At 38.7% G+C, this 19,301-nt stretch overlaps 2 protein-coding genes across 3 annotated transcripts in view; both read left to right on the forward strand.

Moving 5' to 3' along the window:
* The window catches only part of LOC108695947 (sialic acid-binding Ig-like lectin 10), a 72,104-nt gene that overhangs the window by 28,065 nt on the left and 24,738 nt on the right, over positions 1-19,301 (forward strand). The gene's annotated exons all lie outside the window — the stretch shown is intronic.
* Positions 441-18,735, forward strand: LOC121395650 (sialic acid-binding Ig-like lectin 14). 2 transcript variants are annotated; one of them, XM_041569712.1, is made up of 9 exons: positions 441-766; positions 3,024-3,329; positions 4,726-4,755; positions 8,556-8,819; positions 9,618-9,665; positions 13,875-14,135; positions 15,122-15,239; positions 16,440-16,542; positions 18,160-18,735. In XM_041569712.1, exons 1-9 carry the CDS (start codon positions 463-465, stop codon positions 18,352-18,354), a joined length of 1,629 nt encoding a protein of 542 aa, XP_041425646.1. In that variant the 5' UTR covers positions 441-462; the 3' UTR covers positions 18,355-18,735. The 2 variants fall into 2 exon arrangements, with proteins under 2 accessions (XP_041425646.1, XP_041425647.1); XM_041569713.1 differs by lacking the exon at positions 16,440-16,542 and having other exon boundaries at positions 18,160-18,280.

Below are 19,301 nucleotides of genomic sequence, written 5' to 3' on the forward strand. Positions count from 1 at the left end.
TTTACCAGTGCAGGGCATATTGTCATTCCTTTAAAACACTTTCATTACTTGGTTTCACTTTAAGGAACCAGTTATGACAGAATATGCCCCTTCGACATAGCCAAACCCCCTCTGCCGCTAAACAATGGGAATTTCCACAAAACTGAAAGTACCAGCAGGACTCGTAACCCTTTTCTAGAAAATAGAAGAAATAATTATGCATTGAGCTGTTACTATTTACATTAGGTTTATGCCACAAAGGGATATTTGAAGCCACTACTTATAACTCTGAAAATTGGTTTCATTGTTCCTATGGAGGAATTACAGTAACAGTGTGACCCATTAATATACGATGAAACCAGTTTCCAACCAACAAATGGAATTTGAGTAAAATAATTCATTTGAGTATTTGTTTCTGCACAACTAAATGAAATATAAAATCTTCTCCTCTCTGCAGATATTAATTGCGAGTATACTATCAACATGCAAAAACATGTGACTGTCCAAAAGGGGCTGTGTGTGCACATTCCCTGTCACTTTACTGTTCCTAAAGGGGAAATATTATCCCCAACAGCCACTGGAATCTGGTCCACGTATCGTACTAAACTTGTATCTTCTGCTGATTCTAAAAAAACAAGATTTACCCTGACTGGGGAAGTAAGCAAAGGAGACTGTTCCCTTCTGATCAATGAGGCCAAACTGGAAGATACAGGAACTTACAAATTCAGACTGGAGGATACACTATCATACACTTACAACAGTATCCAACCGAATATAAAGGTGACAGGTGAGTACTGATCAATCTCCACCTACTTGCCAGCTACAAAAATTATATTCAAGGCCGCCATTAGAAATCACGGGGCCCTGAACAACAACATTTTCGGGGCCCCCTGGCGCCCAAGCCCCGCCTCAGATCCCGCCCAGTCCACATCACAGTTAAAAGACCACACAGACATCAGCGCTAAAAAAGGAACCCCACCCCACACACAAGTTATAAAAAGCTATTGATGGTCAGGGCCCCCTTATAAGAAAAAAAAAAAACATTGGCCCCAGGGACCCCATAAAAGTTTTTTTAAAAAAAGCATTGGTGCCAGGGCCCCCCTTACAAGTAAAAAAAAATTGGGGCCCCAAAAAAATATTTAAAAAAAAAAAACATTGGCGCCAGGCAAGGCCCCCCTTACAAGTTAAAAAAATTGGGCCCCCAAAAATTTATTTTTAAAAAAACATTGGCGCCAGGGCCCCCCTTAAAAGTTAAAAAAAAATTAGGGCCCAAAAAAATATTTTTTAAAAAAATATTGGTTGCGGGGCCTATAGTATATTAAAATAATACATTGGTGGCCAGGGAATTAAAAAAACACAACTCGGTGTTCAGTAGAATTGAACTCGTGGCTTTAGGACTTCAACTTCACCTCCTTTCGTGACTTTGGGTCTTTTCACCGCTTCAGGACTTCAATTTCGGCTGTTTTTGTGACTTTGGTTCTTTCCGCCGCTTTGGGACTTCGGCTGTTCTGGGATTCATATTTTCGGCTGTTCAGGATTCAAAAATGGCCGCAAATCGGCACTCGCAAGGGGGGCCCGGCTCTTTCAAAAGTGCAGCACTGCCGGGCCCCCCTTCATACCCAGGCCCAGAAACACTTGTCCCCCCCCTGATGGTGGCTCTGATTATATTACTTTTACAGTATACTGAAGGATTGCATCTCAGTGACAAAATATAGGCTAATTTATAAGATAAAGTGTGCAAAGTGCAATTTATGCCATTTTTTACCCGCAATGCAAAGTTTATTTTCCAATAATTCCAGTATATCAGCAGTAGAGAAGGTACAATGCACCTCACACAATTGCAATCTTTAAAATAAATGCACTAGTCTAGTTAGCATCAGTTCTGGAATTACATCTGCACTAGGGCCATTGACGTAAAATGCTATGGTAATCCTGGAGCTACTGCCAATTTTGGAGATGGGGTAATTCCAGGGCCCCCCAGCATTGATAGGCATGCTGACTTCATTACAGAACATGAGAGCAAGCAGTGGCAAGTATAAGTTACAGAAGTGCAAGAACACTATTCACACAAGAAAGTGAAACCCAGGACAGTGCATGCTGGCAAAGGGTGCATGACAGGGGCGGGACAAAGTTGCCTGGCAGGGGATTAGCAGTGGGTTTAGTGACGTAGTTGGGGGGTGGAGTTGTAAAGGGATGTGTAGCACTAACTGCTAAGGAGGGCATCCATTTTGGAAGAAGAAAAGGAGTCCCACCCTCCCTCCCTTGTGTTACCCTTTGTGCTAGTTGTCACAATTGTGGCCTGGGTAGTGGGGCACAGGATAAGTTGATGTGGAATGGTGAGTATTGGGCTGACTAACCAAGAGGTGATGAGAGGGAATAGCCCGTTGTCACAGCCGGGCGGCGGGTCCCTGGCAATGGGGAGAGTTAATTAAGTGGAGTTTTACCAAGTACCAAGTTGGTTAATGGAACTTGGTTGGTGGTGTTCCTCTCTAAGAGCGGTGGTCTCTGGGAGGGTATGTTGTATTGGGGGTAGCATGCAGTCCTGCGTACCCATCATGCTAGAAGGCACAAGCGGCTGGTGGCTTAACGATTGCATGCACCTAATTGGGTCCATTGCCAGGGGCCTTGCAGAGGATTAAAATGTTAATGGTATATCACTGTTCATATTTGTATGTTTATAATGTTGTTAATATAACTGTTATTGATATATGTGTTATCTATTGTTAAATAATCTGTTGTGCAATAAAGCTGTGGACAAAAAGACTCCAACAAATAAAATGTATGGTGAGCGAGTTGGTTATTCCTAGGCCAGTTTGGGGGAAAAGGCAGGTATTTGTCCCTGCCCATGTCATGGTTTTATTTGCACAACTGGCTGTGGCAAACTTGAGCAGCTGCACTTGGGTCTAAAATAGGTGGACTATAATGTATTTATTACATAGGCTATATGGGAATATTTATGGATAGATATGATTATTAATAACTTTAAGTGATCCACTATCATAGTAATGATAACACATGTCACTGTTTGATCCTTGTGTTTTAAGATTTATGGAACATTTCCAAAAAGGAGCCATATATATCTCCCAATAGGAGTATGGCGGCAGGGGAGGAGGTGATGTTGACTTGCACTGCTCCGGAATGGTGCACTGGGATTGCCCCCGTATTCACATGGAAAGGAAGTATAAGAATTACAGAAACCCGAACCAATGCATTGCTGCACCCATATACTTCCACCTACATGTCCAACATCACTTTCACCCCATCACAGCAGGACCATAACACCTCATTAATCTGTACAGTCACTTATGGACAAGTCTCTGCCATCACAAGCATCATCCTGGATGTAGAATGTAAGTGATCTCTCTGGGTTATTATTATTATAATGGATACAATCTTGCATGTCCAGTTATTGCTTAAGAGGCATCTAATGTTAAAATAAACAGATTTATCAAGGGTCTAATTGAAAATTCAAATTCGAAATTCAAATTTTCAAGTTTTTTATGGCCAAAACTGTCAAATTACAATTGAATTATTCAAATTCAATTAAAGTTTTTTTTTAAAAAAAAAATTTGAATTTGATTTTCAAGATTTATCATACTCTGGCCCTTTAAAAACTCAAATTCGGCTATTCGCCACTTAAACCTGCCAAATTGCTGCTTAAGTCAATGGGAGACATCCTGGGATCAATTTGGAGTTGTTTGCAGCCTTCCTGACCTTCGAGTTTATTTTTCGGAGAAAAAACTTGAATCAAGTTTTTAAAATTCAAATCGACTTTGATTCGAGTTTTCGGGTTGATCTTATTTACCCGAGTTGAACAAATTCGATTTTCGAATTTCGAGTTCATGGGAGTTTTTAAAAACTCCCATGAATTCGAAATTCAACATTTGTAGACATCAATATGATTTTATTTTATCTTGTTTTGTACATTTTTCTTTTTTGTTCTGTTCTGAAGATCTCATTTAGATCTGACCTTATGTCTTATGTAGTAATTTAAAAGCCCCTTTTTACGTTTTACAGGGCACCAGAAAAAATGGTGTAAAATAGGGTAAAAGGTAAAATCAGGGAAATACATCAGGCAATATTTATTAGTGAGAACGCCAACTGTGTAAAATGAGGGGTTTTCACTGTATCAGAAAGTCTATGTTAAGCATTTTTTATGGAATCCAATTCAGAGTTGCGAAAGGAAACCAGCGCTAATCCAGCACGAGGTGTAGACAACAAGAGAATGATTCTCATATAGTGTAGTATTTTTGTATAAATGTAATACACCACTTTGTGAAATTAGAGTAATAAAACAGTGCCCTTTATAAATTATACTGTTTGCCGTGCCACTTATAAAAATTCACACAGTGAAGTGAATCTTATGTGAGGGTACTCACGAACGTTTAAACGAGGTTTTGGCGTTTAGAAAGATAGTGTAACATTCATCCTCTCACTTCTCTCCAGATTCTGTAGCTTTAAAACAATGCGCTGACATAGTGTAAAATCGTCACTTTTTTAATCTCAAAATAGCATTAAAAACACACTCACAATGTTGATGTTAAAATTTTCGCATAAAACAAAGTCACCACTTCGCCATCTGTTGGAGTCACCAGGCAGCCAATGTAGATGGTATAGCCGGCGTCTCGGCCGCCTCGTGTATCCCAGTGCGCTTGTGGATGACGTCATCCACTGTAAGCATTTTTTATGGCTTGATATTTTTAAACCAATTTTTGTTGTTTCAAAAAATTTGTGTTATCTTTGCAGATCCACCTTCCATGAATATCACTATGCCAGGTAATATTATATTTACATAGTACTGTAATAAAAAGGCACAAAGTTTGCCCAGGTCTAGTATCCCATAGCAACCATATGCTTGTTTTCAAACAGCTGAATAGTTAAAGGGCATGTGTACAGTTTTTATAAGAAACCTGACTGTATGCAGTGAAATTCTCCCTTCATTTACTGCTGTGGATAGGAATTGTCAGACGGTCCCTAACTGCTCTGCAGGGAAACAATCATACTTATGAACAGCAGGGGGAGCCCCTGCCTTACTTCCCAGCCATGCAGAACTCAAGCAGCTTTGTTTATGACGATCCCTAAGCAGCCCAGACCACACTGAGCATGTGCACAGTCTTAGTCTTTCAAAGATGTTTAACAAAGTTACAAGATGGTGACCCCCTGTAGCCAACTTTGAAAGCATAAATCATTTGTTTGATTAGGCTTGTGGTGCAGTAAGTTCATGTTTATATTTAGTATACAAAATACAGCATTTCTAGCCTTATTCTAATTTAAACTTTACATGCCCTTTAAAACAACTTGCCAGTTGGTTGCTTGCAAGACCAGTAGCAAACTTTGCACCTTTTAATGCACCTTTTAATACACCGCTCCCATAGAGTTTGCAAGATATTTCACTTCACTGTATAATGAATTCAAACAGTGTCACTGACAGAATGAAAACAATTACAGCAGAACCCCCATTTTATGTTTTTCAGGGGACCAGAAAAAAATTATGTAAAATCTGGGAAAATGTTAAATCAGAGAAATATATTAAGCATTATATATTGATGGGACTATAAAAAATAAGGGAAAACAATGTCAGGGGCTGTGTAAAATTGAGGTTTCACTGTACAAACAATGGGAAGGGCAGAAATTGAGAAATTAGTTCAAAGTGCTCTGACCATGAAAGCTTACAATATACTGGTTGTGTTAAATAATACTTACTTCAACGGTTACTGTATTTTTAACCATTTTTATTAAAGTAGTGATAAGCAAAACTTTTCGCCATTTCTTTTGCGGAAATGATGCCCATAGACTCCAATGGGAGAAAAAAAATTGTTGCTCATCAATAAAAATGTATCGCTCATACACTTCAATGCATTGCGAAAATTTTTTACACATCAAAACAGCTCATATTTGCCCATCACTAAAGACACTTAAGCCCAGCAAGGTGAGGGGTGTGTCAGTATATATGGCAGCCAACTGCTGACTATAGACAGTAAATTGCAAGTGAGCTGGTCAGTATTGTTCTTCTTTAAAGGGGAACTCCACAAAAACATAACTTGAGCTTTTTGAATAATTTCAAGCAACTTTGCAATATACATCATTTAAATAATAAGCAGACTTTTCATGATTTTTTTATGGTTCAGAACAATTCCCTAAGCCTAGCCCCCTGCTCTCCTGCTGATCTGTCTGACTACTTTGCTGAGCTGACTGACTACTGTTACTTTGTATAAACAGCCATCTGTCCTCAGCCTGCATCCTCCAACCCCCACAATTCCCTGCACACGTGATTTCAATAAGGAAAGGAACATCCCAGTGCAATGCATTGTGGGTTATGTAGTTCCTGCATGCTGTCTGTAAGCTGTGGAGAAATTGATACAATTTGTAACATCAGTGTTTAGTCCCTTCTTCCCTGCCAGGATTTCAAATGATGCAGAAAGAGAAGAACTGTTATACAGCTGGATTTCAGCATAGAAAATGGCATTTAGTCATACTTTTTGAAGAAACAGGTAACTGTGATGGGTATCAAATTTTGGTTTGGAAGTCGGAAAAACTTCAATGGACCGACGTTTCTATAGTGATTGCCCAATCTTGCCTGCTATCCAAATGGTTCTGACTTGGCACACGTAAGCAAAACAGGCAGTAATACTACACATGTGCCAGTCTAATAGTAGGTAGTGATGGGCGAATAAATTCGCCTGGCACGAATTTGCGGCAAATTCCTGTGTTTCGCTGCAGGTGAATAAATTCGCAAATTTTCGCAGGAGATTAGCAAATTTATTCACCGGTGGTGGTAAAAATTTGACGGAGTCCATTTCCGATTTTCACAATTTTTTCATGATTTTTTCGTGAGAGATTACGATAAAGATTCGCCCATCACTAGTAGTAGGGATATAATACACATATGCAGAGTTAGAGCCATTGGGAAAGCAGGCAAGATGCACCGCTGCACCTCTAAAGAAAGTGACCAGAACCAGTGTTATCCAAAGTGGGCCAAACAAGGAGCAGAAAGGAATAAATACTTTTTTCCTCCATCCCATATCAAAGAAGCAATTAATGTTGTATCCTTGCTTCTCTAAAGGGGTTATTTAGCAAAGGTCAAATTTCGAAGTTATGTTAATATATATTTTTTATTAAAAAAACCTTGAAATTTCAGGAAGGCAATTAACATATTCAAATGGTTCAGCAGACATTGACAACTACATTAATTTGGCAGGTTTTAGGTGGTATCGAAAGTATCGAATTAGAACTGTTTCCAGGGTTGTGGTGTGATAAATCTCACATTCAAATTTTACATTTTAAATTTAGAAATTGTGAGTTTTGACGGGAAAAAAAAAATGAAAATTCGAATTTACCGTTCAAACTTTAGTATTCTGCCCCAAAGAGAGAATGCTGTAAATCACAATTAACCATTAGTAGAAAGGAGCATAATACTTTCATCTCAGTTGACAGAAATATTTTTACCATGGTTAAGTCTGATATTGACTGAAACTGAGAAACAAACAGAATATATTTCCCAGTGATAATAAGATTTACTCTGTGTCCTTTTGTCGCTATACTTGGGGGCCAATTCATTAACTTCGAGTGAAGGATTCAAAGTAAAAAAAAACTTCGAATTTCGAAGTGTTTTTTGGGCTACTTTGACCGTCAAATGGGCTACTTCGACCTTCGACTACGACTTCGAATCGAAGGATTCGAACTAAAAATCGTTCGACTATTCGACCATTCGATAGTCGAAGTACTGTCTCTTTAAGAAAAAACTTCGGCCCCCTAGTTCGCCACCTAAAAGCTACAGAACTCAATGTTAGCCTATGAGGAAGGTCCGCATAGGCTTGGCTATGTTTTTTTGGTCGAAGAATAATCCTTCGATCGTTGGATTAAAATCCTTCGAATCGTTCGATTCGAAGGATTTAATCGATCGATCGAAGGATTTAATCGTTCGATCGAAGGATTTAATCGTTCGATCAAAGGATTATTCCTTTGATCGCTCTAGATCGAACTTTTTTGCGCAAAATCCTTCGACTTCGATATTCGAAGTCGAAGGATTTTCATTCCCAGTCGAATAGCGAGGGTTAATTAACCCTCGATATTCGACCCTTGATGCATCGGCCCCTTGATGTTAGTGGCATTTTAGCCATGAGTTGAGGTTAAAGTTTTGACTATGTGGCCCTTCTAAGGGGTCTTTTACTTTATTCTATGACTTTTATTAAATTGTGAGACTTTATTATACCCGTCACTTTCTACCATCCCAGTTAAATGTGTCTTTGGTGTAATTGGAAATTACAGGGTTTCACATATGTCTGTGAAGATTCTCATTGATCCAGGTCATGGTATATTTATAGTAATAAATCATATTAACTGGACTGTCATTTTTTTTTCTCTTAAAGACATTTCGCTAGTCCTCTAACTGGCTTTCTCAATACAGAAGAATGGGTTTCACAGCAAAATTTCTTAGGGACATGTGCACCCCATGGCTTTTTTTGGTTACCTTGTTCATCATTGTCCCCAGTCCCCAATAGCTGGATCTGGTGCCTAGTTTGTCACTCCCTTTTTTCCATACCAACTTATCTATTTCTGTTTATGTTTTGTTCAAGGATATGAAAGATTGTTAACACAAGAGAACAAATCTGTGACTGTAATAGAAGGAGAGTCCCTTAATATCTGGTGTACTGTGACCAGTAACCCAATGGCCAATGTTACCTGGAGTACAGAAGATGGTCTTATCCTAAGTACAACAATAAATAAGAGTCTAACTCTTGCACTACGGAACATCTCACTTAGTAATGCTGCAACATACAGATGCCTTGCATGGAATTCACATGGAAACACTAATGATTCTATCACATTATCTCTGGAATGTAAGTGCCACCCACTCAGCTGCTGAGTAAATGAAATACGAAAAATATGAAATATGAGACTTAAGATTGATAAAGCTCATAAAAAGACTTTTCTGAATCAAAAACCCCCTTATTGGTTTGCATTGCATTCATTTTCAGGGCTTAATTATTCAGTGTGGTGTTAGAGCTCAGAACTCTAACACCCCATAAGACAGAATGAAGTCCAACCACTGAAATCAGTGGGACACACATAGATAAACTGACACATCGATTAAAGCTTTTGATGCACCAATGTGTAAAGACACTTTCCTGACTATCGGTAAAGTATTAAATGTGATAACATTTAAACAGATGGAAATACATCAGGATTCCTCAATGTCTTATAGGTGCCGATTAAGAGAATGTTTCATACATAATACAAGATTATTTATGCATTTTTCCTGGGTCCCACAATTGTGGGAAACACTGTACTGGCTGGAGGGGAACTGACTACGGCATAGTGGATCATGTATTCAGATCAGGCTTTATATGATGGGAATTCTACTAGGCAGAAGGCCACTTAGGCCACAAGAGGTCTTCTAGTACCTTGGAAGGCCAATACAACGTTATAATGTAGCTTGAACACAACATGCAACTGAATGTATAAGAGCCATGTTTTGGCATCATACAACACTTGGGGCAGGTCACATGTTGAATATGATTGCAAGCGAGCACAGTAAAAATACACTACGGTGGGGTCCAGCTTTAAGATTTGGGAGAATATGAAATGTACTGTATTTTTACTTCATTTTAATTACAATTATTTTTTTTTCTTTGCAGATCCCCCAAAAGAAGCAACGATCTGTATATACAAATCCAACCCTGACGGTAAAATCAGCAGGGGGGGCAACTGTGTGTTAGTTATATGCACCTTTGTTACTGTTTCATTCACCCACCTAAAGTGTATAATGCAGCGGCACCTCAGAAGTGGCAGAGATTTCCTTACACCATATTACATAATGTTTTGCTGCAGAGGCCTTTGATTGTATTGCCAGTGTACTCGTAAAAGGGAATTGAGGTTTTAGCCATAATATAAATACAGTGTTTCACAGAGAGCCACAGGGCAACACATGCATCACCTGGAGAGTCCAAAGAGAGACACTCTGGAGAAAATGATCTCAATATTTTCTGAAAAAAACTCCGACCAAATCCGCCTGGGCTTTTTGGGGCTTATTTATTAATACACTTTCCAGAAAAAATCTTGAAAAATCAGGGTTTTTTTTCATATTTTTCATCAGATTTTCACGATTTTTCCGGATTTTTCACCCGAAAACTCATAATTTTGCCCAAAATCTTCAAAAACTTTGGGGTATTGCTAAAAACCCAGCGCATATCAAAAATCATTGGGACTTCTCCAATTGACACAACCTCGACAGGTCTAAGATGCCGAATTTCGAGATTCAGACTTTTGCCATTCTTGGGGTTTAATAAATTCCGAAAAATTCGTGATTTTTTTTAAAAGTACGATTTTTTAAAAAAAAAATCAAGAATTTTTCGTGATTTTTGCATTCGGAGTTTAGTAAATAACCCCCATTAAGTCCCAAAGATTTCTATAAGTATATAAAAAGTTAAAAATGTCACTTTAACCCAAACCATGCAATTAAAACTTTGTAAAAGAGGCCCCTTTAATATCTTTGCAGGCAATATTTGTAAATGGTTTTCAGTGCAATATGTTCAATATATGCTATACGGAAACCCGTTATCTAGAAAACTCCTAATTATGAGAAGGCTCTCATAGATGCTATTTTAGTCAAATAATTTGTGTTTTTAATATTGATTTCCTTTTTCTCTGTAATAATAAAACAGTACCTTGTACCTGATCCCAACTAAGATATTTGTCCTTACTGGAGGCAAAACAATACTATTAGGTTTATTTAATGTTTAAGTTATTGTTACATAGATACATAGTTACATAGTTAAATTGGGTTGAAAAAAGACAAAGTCCATCAAGTTCAACCCCTCCAAATGAAAACCCAGCATCCATACACACACCCCTCTCTACTTTTAATTAAATTCTATATACCCATACCTATACTAACTATAGAGCTTAGTATCACCATAGCCTTTGATATTATGTCTGTCCAAAAAATCATCCAAGCCATTCTTATAGTCATTAACTGAATCAGCATCACAACATCACCCGGCAGTGCATTCCACAACCTCACTGTCCTGACTGTGAAGAACCCCCTACGTTGCTTCAAATGAAAGTTCTTTTCTTCTAGTCTAAAGGGGAGGCCTCTGGTACGGTGATCCACTTTATGGGTAAAAAGGTCCCCTGCTATTTGTCTATAATGTCCTCTAATGTACTTGTAAAGTATAATCATGTCCTCTCGCAAGCGCCTTTTTTCCAGAGAAAACAACCCCAACCTTGTCAGTCTACCCTCATAATTTAAGTCTTCTGTCCCTCTAACCATTTAGTTGCACTTAGTCTCTGCACTCTCTCCAGCTCATTTATATCCCTCTTAAGGACTGGAGTCCAAAACTGCCCCCATACTCCAGATGAGGCCTCACCAGGGACCTATAAAGAGGCATAATTATGTTTTCATCCCTTGAGTTAATGCCCTTTTTTATTCAAGACAGAACTTTATTTGCTTTAGTAGCCACAGAATGACACTGCCCAGAATTAGACAACTTGTTATCTACAAAGACCCCTAGATCCTTCTCATTTAAGGAAACTCCCAACACACTGCCATTTAGTGTATAACTTGCATTTATATTAATTTTGCCAAAGTGCATAACCTGCATTTATCAACATTGAACCTCATTTTCCAGTTTGCTGCCCAGTTTTCCAGTTTAGACAAATCACTCTGCAAAGTGGCAGCATCCTGCATGGAACCTATAGTTCTGCACAATTTAGTATCATCTGCAAAAATAGAAACAGTACTTTCAATGCCCACCTCCAGGTCATTAATAAACAAGTTGAAAAGCAAGGGACCTAGTACAGAGCCCTGCGGTACTCCACTAACAACACTGGTCCAATTAGAAAATGTTCCATTTACCACCACTCTTTGTAGTCTATCTTTTAGCCAGTTCTCTATCCAGGTACAAATACTATGTTCCAGGCCAACATTCCTTAATTTAACCAGTAACCTTTTGTGTGGCACTGTATCAAATGCTTTAGCACAGTCTAAGTAAATCACATCCACTGCCATCCCAGAATCGAGGTCTCTACTTACATTCTCATAAAAAGAAATTAAGTTAGTCTGGCAAGATCTATTACGCATAAAACCATGCTGGCACAAACTCATAGTATTATGATTTGCTATGAAGTTCAGTATCTTATCCTTTATTAACCCTTCGAAAAGCTTTCCTACCACTGACGTCAGACTAACTGGCCTATAGTTTTGAGGCTGAGAACGAGATCCTTTTTTGAATAGAGGCACCACATTAGCAATTTGCCAGTCTCTCTGCACTATGCCAGATCTCAATGAATCCTGAAAAACTAAGTAAAGAGGTTTGGCAATCACAGAGCTAAGCTTGCTAATTACCCTGGGATGAATACCATCTGGCCCTGGACCTTTGTTAATCTGAACATGTTCTAGTCTCTTTTGAATTTCATTGTGTGTGAACCATGCATCATTAGTTGTATTACTAGAATTGGGACTGTTAAGAAGGAAACCTTCACTTACTGGTTCCTCATTTGTGTAGACAGATGAAAAATATGAGTTCAGAATCTGCGCTTTTATTTTGTTTTCATCAATCAGCTGACCCCCCTCTGATAGTAAGGGTCCCACCCCTTCCTGCTTCATTTTTTTACTATTAACATATTTAAAAAATAATTTTGGATTTTTTTTGCTGCTTGCTGCAATATCCTTTTCTATAGCAATTTTAGCTTGCCTTATAGCTTCTTTGCATGATTTATTGGCCTCCTTGTACCTTATAAATGTTTCGGCTGTACCAGCTAACTTGAAAGCCTTAAAAGCACGTCTTTTCTTACCCACCTCAACACCAACGCTTCTATTGAACCAAAAAGGTTTTGCTTTGCAGCCACGTTCCTTGCTTACAAGTGGAATATACTGACAAGTATATTTATTAAGACTTCCCATTTTTGTTCTATGTTTAACCCTGTGAAAAGCATTTCCCACTTAATATGTTGCAGAGATGCCCTTATACTGTCAATGTCTGCACGTCTGAAATTTAGTGTTTTAGTTCCTCCCTTATAGAATTGCTTCTGCAACAGAATCTCAAAGGAGACCATGTTATGATCACTATTCCCTAAATGCCCCTCACCCACACAAATGTTAGAGATGAGTTCAGTATTGTTAGTTATTACAAGGTCCAAAAGAGAGTTATTCCTAGTAGGTTCTTGAACGAGCTGGAATAAAAAGTTATCATTCAGCATATTTACAAACCTACTAGCTTTTTCTGTCTTAGCAACCCCATTACCCCAGTCAATGTCTGGATAATTGAAGTCACCCATAGCAACAACTTGACCCAGCTGTGAAGCCGCTTGTATCTGCAAGAGTAGCTGGGCTTCATATTCGACACTTATACGAGGTGGTTTATAGCATACACCAATGATAGATAGATTTAAGGAATGGTAATCCAAATTACAGGAAGACCCCTTATCCAGCATTCTGGATAACAGGCCCCATAACTGTATATATAAATAAATAGTACCCTAAAGGGTAAGTGCCACATGCTCTTATTACTTTCTTGGTGGTGGACTGATGATTTGAACCATTGATGTGGGACATGAGACAGGGTGGACGCATTGGTGTAATGGCTTTGGGTGCAAGTACCTTTAATGAATGACACCAATACATACAATGACTCCATCCATTTACGTGTGGCCCCTTAAATGACCCCTTAAATATTTTGACACGTGTGGAACCAGCAACTCATTTTTTATATGTGGGTTAGGCAGATCCTGGGAATTTCTTTCCTTGTTACTTTGATATCTTTACCACTTTCATGAATTAATTACTAGATACAGTACATATAAATTGAGCACAGAATTGTACCTGGAAGGGAAATATTGTTCTTTTAGTAAAATATATTAAATAACCACAAAGAAACTGTTGTCTATTGTGGCAGGTCTTCTAGATTGTTATTTTGAAGAAAATTCCTTTGAAGAAGTTGAAGAGGGAACATCACTTTCCCTGTTGTGCACGGCGAAAAGTAACCCCACCTCTAATGTCTCATGGATTAGGCATGGACAGACCAATATCCAAAATATTTCTGCCAAACAGCTACTAAATGTCACCCAAATGGGAGTTGGCAGCACAGAGGTTTATATTTGCTGGGCAGAAAATAAGTATGGACAAGCAAACCGTTCGATCACCATTAAAGTCACATGTGAGTATTAATAGGGAGAAATACCACCCGCTAGAGGTATAATTATAATTCTTAATATCTATAATTTATCTACATTCTATAGAGCATCTCATACATGTATATATGTAATCATTCGAATCAATCTCTAATGTAAAAACATAAACAAAGCTCTCATACATACTTGTTATTTTATTGGGATATTAATGAACCCTCTCGTGTTTTTGGGCAAAGGTAGAGAACCGGAGCACTGGGATGAAGCTTATACATTCCCAGGGAGAATAAACTGTTTGGGATCACACCCAGCAATGTTAATCTCTGGGCTACAAGGATGAGGATCAGCATTTTAATATTTCGCTGAGCCTGGGAGTAGAGAAGCAGCAAAGCCTGGATCACTATTTCTGTATTGTAACTATTGGAAATATCGTTTAGAGTCTAAGCATAAAGAGTTCTTTGTGGAAACTGGAAAAGGAACCGATGTGCTCCTGATTTGCATCACAAACATTAATCCTCCATCAGATTTAATAATGAAGAAACATACAATAAATACTTTATATTAGGTGAAAAATAAACCTGGACTTCCAACAGGCCATGGAAAGCCCCAAGGGAACGAAGCCACGGTTGAATGAAAACCCTTATTAATGTGGTGCTTTCACTTTTATTAATTATACTATTTTTTAAATATTCACTTCTGGCCAATAGCCTGGTAATTACCCACCTCTTGCCCAACACCACGAGAAGTTCCATCACCTCTGGCTCAGTATTTCTATAGTGATAATATGGGTTATTCTGCAAGCTATGTCACCAATGTCTATGGATGTTACACCCCTGGAACTGCAACATTTTTGGCAATCACTGTTGTAATTACGAATAACCATCTTGCAATTGTGTTTTACCTGCAGGCTGTTCTAACTGTGCTAATTAATTATGTTGTTTGTATAAACAGCAAGCAAATGAGACACTAATTAACCATAAATAAACATTTAATTAAGCCATTTTTTTCTTTTCAGCTGCTACTAAACAACAACAAAAACCACCAGGCATCATGTCAGCTCTATTTGTTGTGCCGCCTCTTGTTATTGTTTTGTTGCTTATCTCAGCATTTATCATGATCCGAAACAAGAGAAGGTCGGTTTGCTTAATTCTTTATATTACAGTAACTGTATAGTAATCCTTTTGTCTTAAATAGTCTTGCCTTACCTGACAGCTTCAGAGAAAAGGAGACTTTTTTCTGCATGAAGACCAAAGGTGTAACTAAATCATTAAAACATGTTTTATTCAAAGCGCATCAGTTAATAGTGCTACTCCAGCAGAATTCTACACTGAAATCCATTTCTCAAAAGAGCAAACAGATTTTTTTATATTCAATTTTGAAATCTGACATGGGGCTAGACATTTTGTCAATTTCCCAGCTGCCCCTGGTCATGTGACTTGTGCCTGCACTTTAGGAGAGAAATGTTTTCTGGCAGGCTGCTGTTTTTCCTTCTCAATGTAACTGAATGTGTCTCAGTGGGACATGGGTTTTTACTATTGAGTGTTGTTCTTAGATCTACCAGGCAGCTGTTATCTTGTGTTAAGGTGGCCATACACGGATAGATCCGCTCGTTTGGCAATAGGTGGGCAATATCGGGCTGATCCGATCGTGGGCCCTTGGGCCCAACGATCGGATCCTTCACGTGCGCAAACGGGTGGTCGGATCGCGGGACCGCATCAACGAACAGATGCGGCCGCGATCCGACGGGATTTTTAACCCCATCCGATCGAGATCTGGCCGACTTTCGGCCAGATCTCGATCGGGGAAGCCCGTCGGGGGCCCCCATACACGGGCCAATAAGCTGCCGACTCGGTCTGTCGGCAGCTTTTATCGGCCCGTGTATGGCCACCTTTAGGGAGCTGCTATCTGGTTACCTTCCCATTGTTCTTTTGTTTGGCTGCTGGGGGGAAAAAGGGAGGGGGTGATATCACTCCAACTTGCAGTACAGCAGTAAAGAGTGATTGAAGTTTATCAGAGCACAAATCACATGACTTGGGGCAGCTGTGAAATTGACAAATTGATAATAGCCCCATGTCAGATTTCAAAATTGAAAAAAAAAAAAATCTGTTTGCTCTTTTGAGAAATGAATTTCAGTGCAGAATTCTGCTGGAGCAGCACTATTAACTGATTCATTTTGGAATTTTTTTTTTTCCCCATGACAGTATCCCTTTAAACATAGCCAAAGTTATGTTAATGTGATGTCTGGGGTTAAACCACATTTTTTTGTGGCATGGATCGATACAAATGAAAGTATTGTTTACTGCATGGATAAAGACTTGATTTTGTTTTCCTAGGAAACAGTTGTTACACAATGATAAAAAACAAACTACATCCACCCCTGTAAATGACTGTGATGCACATAAGACATATGAAGAGATCCCACAGGGAAGCAGCAGTGTAAGATATCATCCAAGTACAGATACAGGGAATAAAGCCTTATATATATATATAGTAAAGGATTAATGGAAAAAGTGTTTTACACAATGCTACTGTAACCCTGATAGTAAGTGAATATACAGCAGTGTGGGAAATGGTGCCCCCTGCTGTTTCCAGTAGACTGAGCCTCCAGTTATTATGGAAGAACAGAATGCACATTATCTGTGTATATATTATCAGTGCCTCTCCTCGGTGTGTGATTGTGCATTACTGCCGACCCCACGGAGAAATAATAGTACAAAAGGATTCATAATGTATCATTCCTTTGCAACATGTGCACAATCCATAGATGTGAACAGATATTGTCTGTATAAAGTGCAAGAAAATGGTACATCGTATATAAACTGTATGACAAAAATGTCAAAGTGACAAAATATCAATCTGACATCTTGATGCTATAAATTCAGTATACTGAAATCTGAATTAGAGTGAGCTGGTGATGTGAGTTGGGGGGCTGGACACTAATAACCAACGATGGGCAAATAAATTCACCAGGCGCAAATTTGCGGCGAATTTTCACACTTCACCGCCGGCAAATAAATTTGCTAAACTGCAGTGAAAATGAGCCGCATCGAAAAAAAAATAAATTTGGATGCACGTCAGAATAGTCGTGCGCATAAAAACTGTCGTGCATCAAAATGATTGGCCGGCCATTGACTTTAATGCATTTGGACAAAATAGACACCCGTCAATTTGTCGCGGATGTCAAAATTGTTGCGGGCGTCAGAATTGTGGGTGTCAAGTTGACACGAGCTTCAAACTTTACTGGGAAATTCACGAATTTAATGGTGAAGCAAAATTGGGGAAAATTCACCCATCACTACTAATAACATCTAATAAATGTTTGCAGACTATAGTAATCTTTTTTCCAAAAATACTTAATGGATTTGGAATCATGGAATTAATTTGGGCAGAGAAGGGAGGCGGTGCTATTCATATTTTACTGGTTGACAAAAACAGTCTTTATAGAGAATGACAGTAGGGTCAGTATCAGTGGTATAACTATAGAAGAAGCTGACCCTGCTCCCTTGGGGGGTGGTTAACAAGGGGTCCGCAGAATACACCCAACTGCCCAACCACACCCACATTGGTTTAAAAACACTGGGGATGCACAAGGAGATACAATAATTTTTTACATTTCCTGTGCGCCAAACTCCATTGCTCTGGTCCCAATGATGAAAATTTACGAGAAATAACAGCGAACGGCTGTGTAAATCCAGCCCTGTCCCCTCCCCATCTACTCACCTAACTTTGAGTGCGGAGTCTGTTGGGTGAAGACACAAGGAGTGCCATCAGGGGGTGGGAGAGGGTGAAGAGTAGATGGGTGGGGGTGGGTAGGGATTGCTGTGAGGGGGGCCAGCACACAAAATGATGCCACTGGTCAGTATTCAAGGCAATAAGACATGCGGGTAATGTGCACAATAAGTGATGTAGTGTCGGCACCCTTTATCAGTTTGGCTAGGCTTGTCTTCCACCCATGCAGTAGTTTCTAAACTTTATACTGTAGGTGTAGGGTTAATGTTTGATTTCCTGGTTGCAACCCAACTTAACTATGTAACTATATATTTATATTTTCAGCCAACTGACAATACTGATTTAGAGATCGCACCAAAAGATGAAAACCTCTCTGAGGATGGCGCACCCATTTATATAAACTATGGGGAGGATCTGCAGTATGCATGTATTCATTTCTCACATCTGAAACCTAATGACAGTCCAGAAAAAGAGGAGGTTGAATATTCTGAGATCCAATGCAAGTCACAAATATTATAATAATATTTGTGAGAACTCCATGAAAGAGAAAGTCAGGAGGTTCTGAAAGAGAATTGTCCTTTAAATGGTCAATCCTTTTCCAAGAGCATCAGTGGATAAATGGACAGCACTTACCCAAACAGGGTTTCTTTATACTGAACATGAACAAGGTTTGATGAAAGAAGCACCAGGATCATCTTAATAATCCAGCAAAATTACTAAACCAGGGGGTAATTCCCAAAGCCAGTACATGTAAATATTTTCCAAATATGTCTACCCATGACATAGTGTTTAGGCGCTATCTGTATTCTTTTTCAAGCTGGTTAAAGACCAAGACTAACAAATTAATTGTTAGAATGTATTTTTTCACATAAACATATTATTCTTGAGTAAACAATAAAGGCAGTAAAAAAAAGTATAAAATTGTACTTGATGGTAACTAAGCGGCATGAATCCATATTGAGTTTATTTCATGTTTAAATGATTTTTAGTAGACTTAAGTTATTGTTCCCTTATCAAGAAAACCCCACTTCCCAATCATTCTGCATAATAGATCCTATACCTGTACAATAATCATAAAACATAATTACTAACAACAGAGGTAAACAATATATATGTACATATATATATATATATAGACATATTATTTATAGTTATTTATAGGGGAAGTAGCAAGAAAACCCAAATACAGATACAGAGAGTTGTAAGGCTCACACTCTTTTTTTTGTGGATTCCATCTGGACAGGCAGGTAGACAAAGATTGGAGCCTAGGATGAGGAAGGCCTAGCAGGAAAGTTAGTTGTAGGGATATATTCTTTTATAGCTTGCTCTAGGCGTGAGCGTTAGTTAAGGGCATTTAGTGAACAGCCTGATGCTCCATCAAGGAAAGCAGAAGGATTGGGGTCCTGGTTGTACTAACCAAGAATAGCTATCCATGTGTACAGACTTAGAGGTAGAAGCTGTCCCTC

This window comes from Xenopus laevis, chromosome 7L (assembly GCF_017654675.1).
Source record: "Xenopus laevis strain J_2021 chromosome 7L, Xenopus_laevis_v10.1, whole genome shotgun sequence".
Classification (NCBI taxonomy): domain Eukaryota; kingdom Metazoa; phylum Chordata; class Amphibia; order Anura; family Pipidae; genus Xenopus; species Xenopus laevis.

Coding starts and splice junctions, on each gene's coding strand:
- LOC121395650 (XM_041569712.1), top strand. CDS start 463: ATGCAAAAACATGTGACTGTCCAAAAGGGGCTGTGTGTGCACATTCCC. Junction 767..3,023: donor ACCGAATATAAAGGTGACAG/GTGAGTACTGAT, acceptor TTGTGTTTTAAG/ATTTATGGAACATTTCCAAA. Junction 4,756..8,555: donor CATGAATATCACTATGCCAG/GTAATATTATAT, acceptor GTTTTGTTCAAG/GATATGAAAGATTGTTAACA.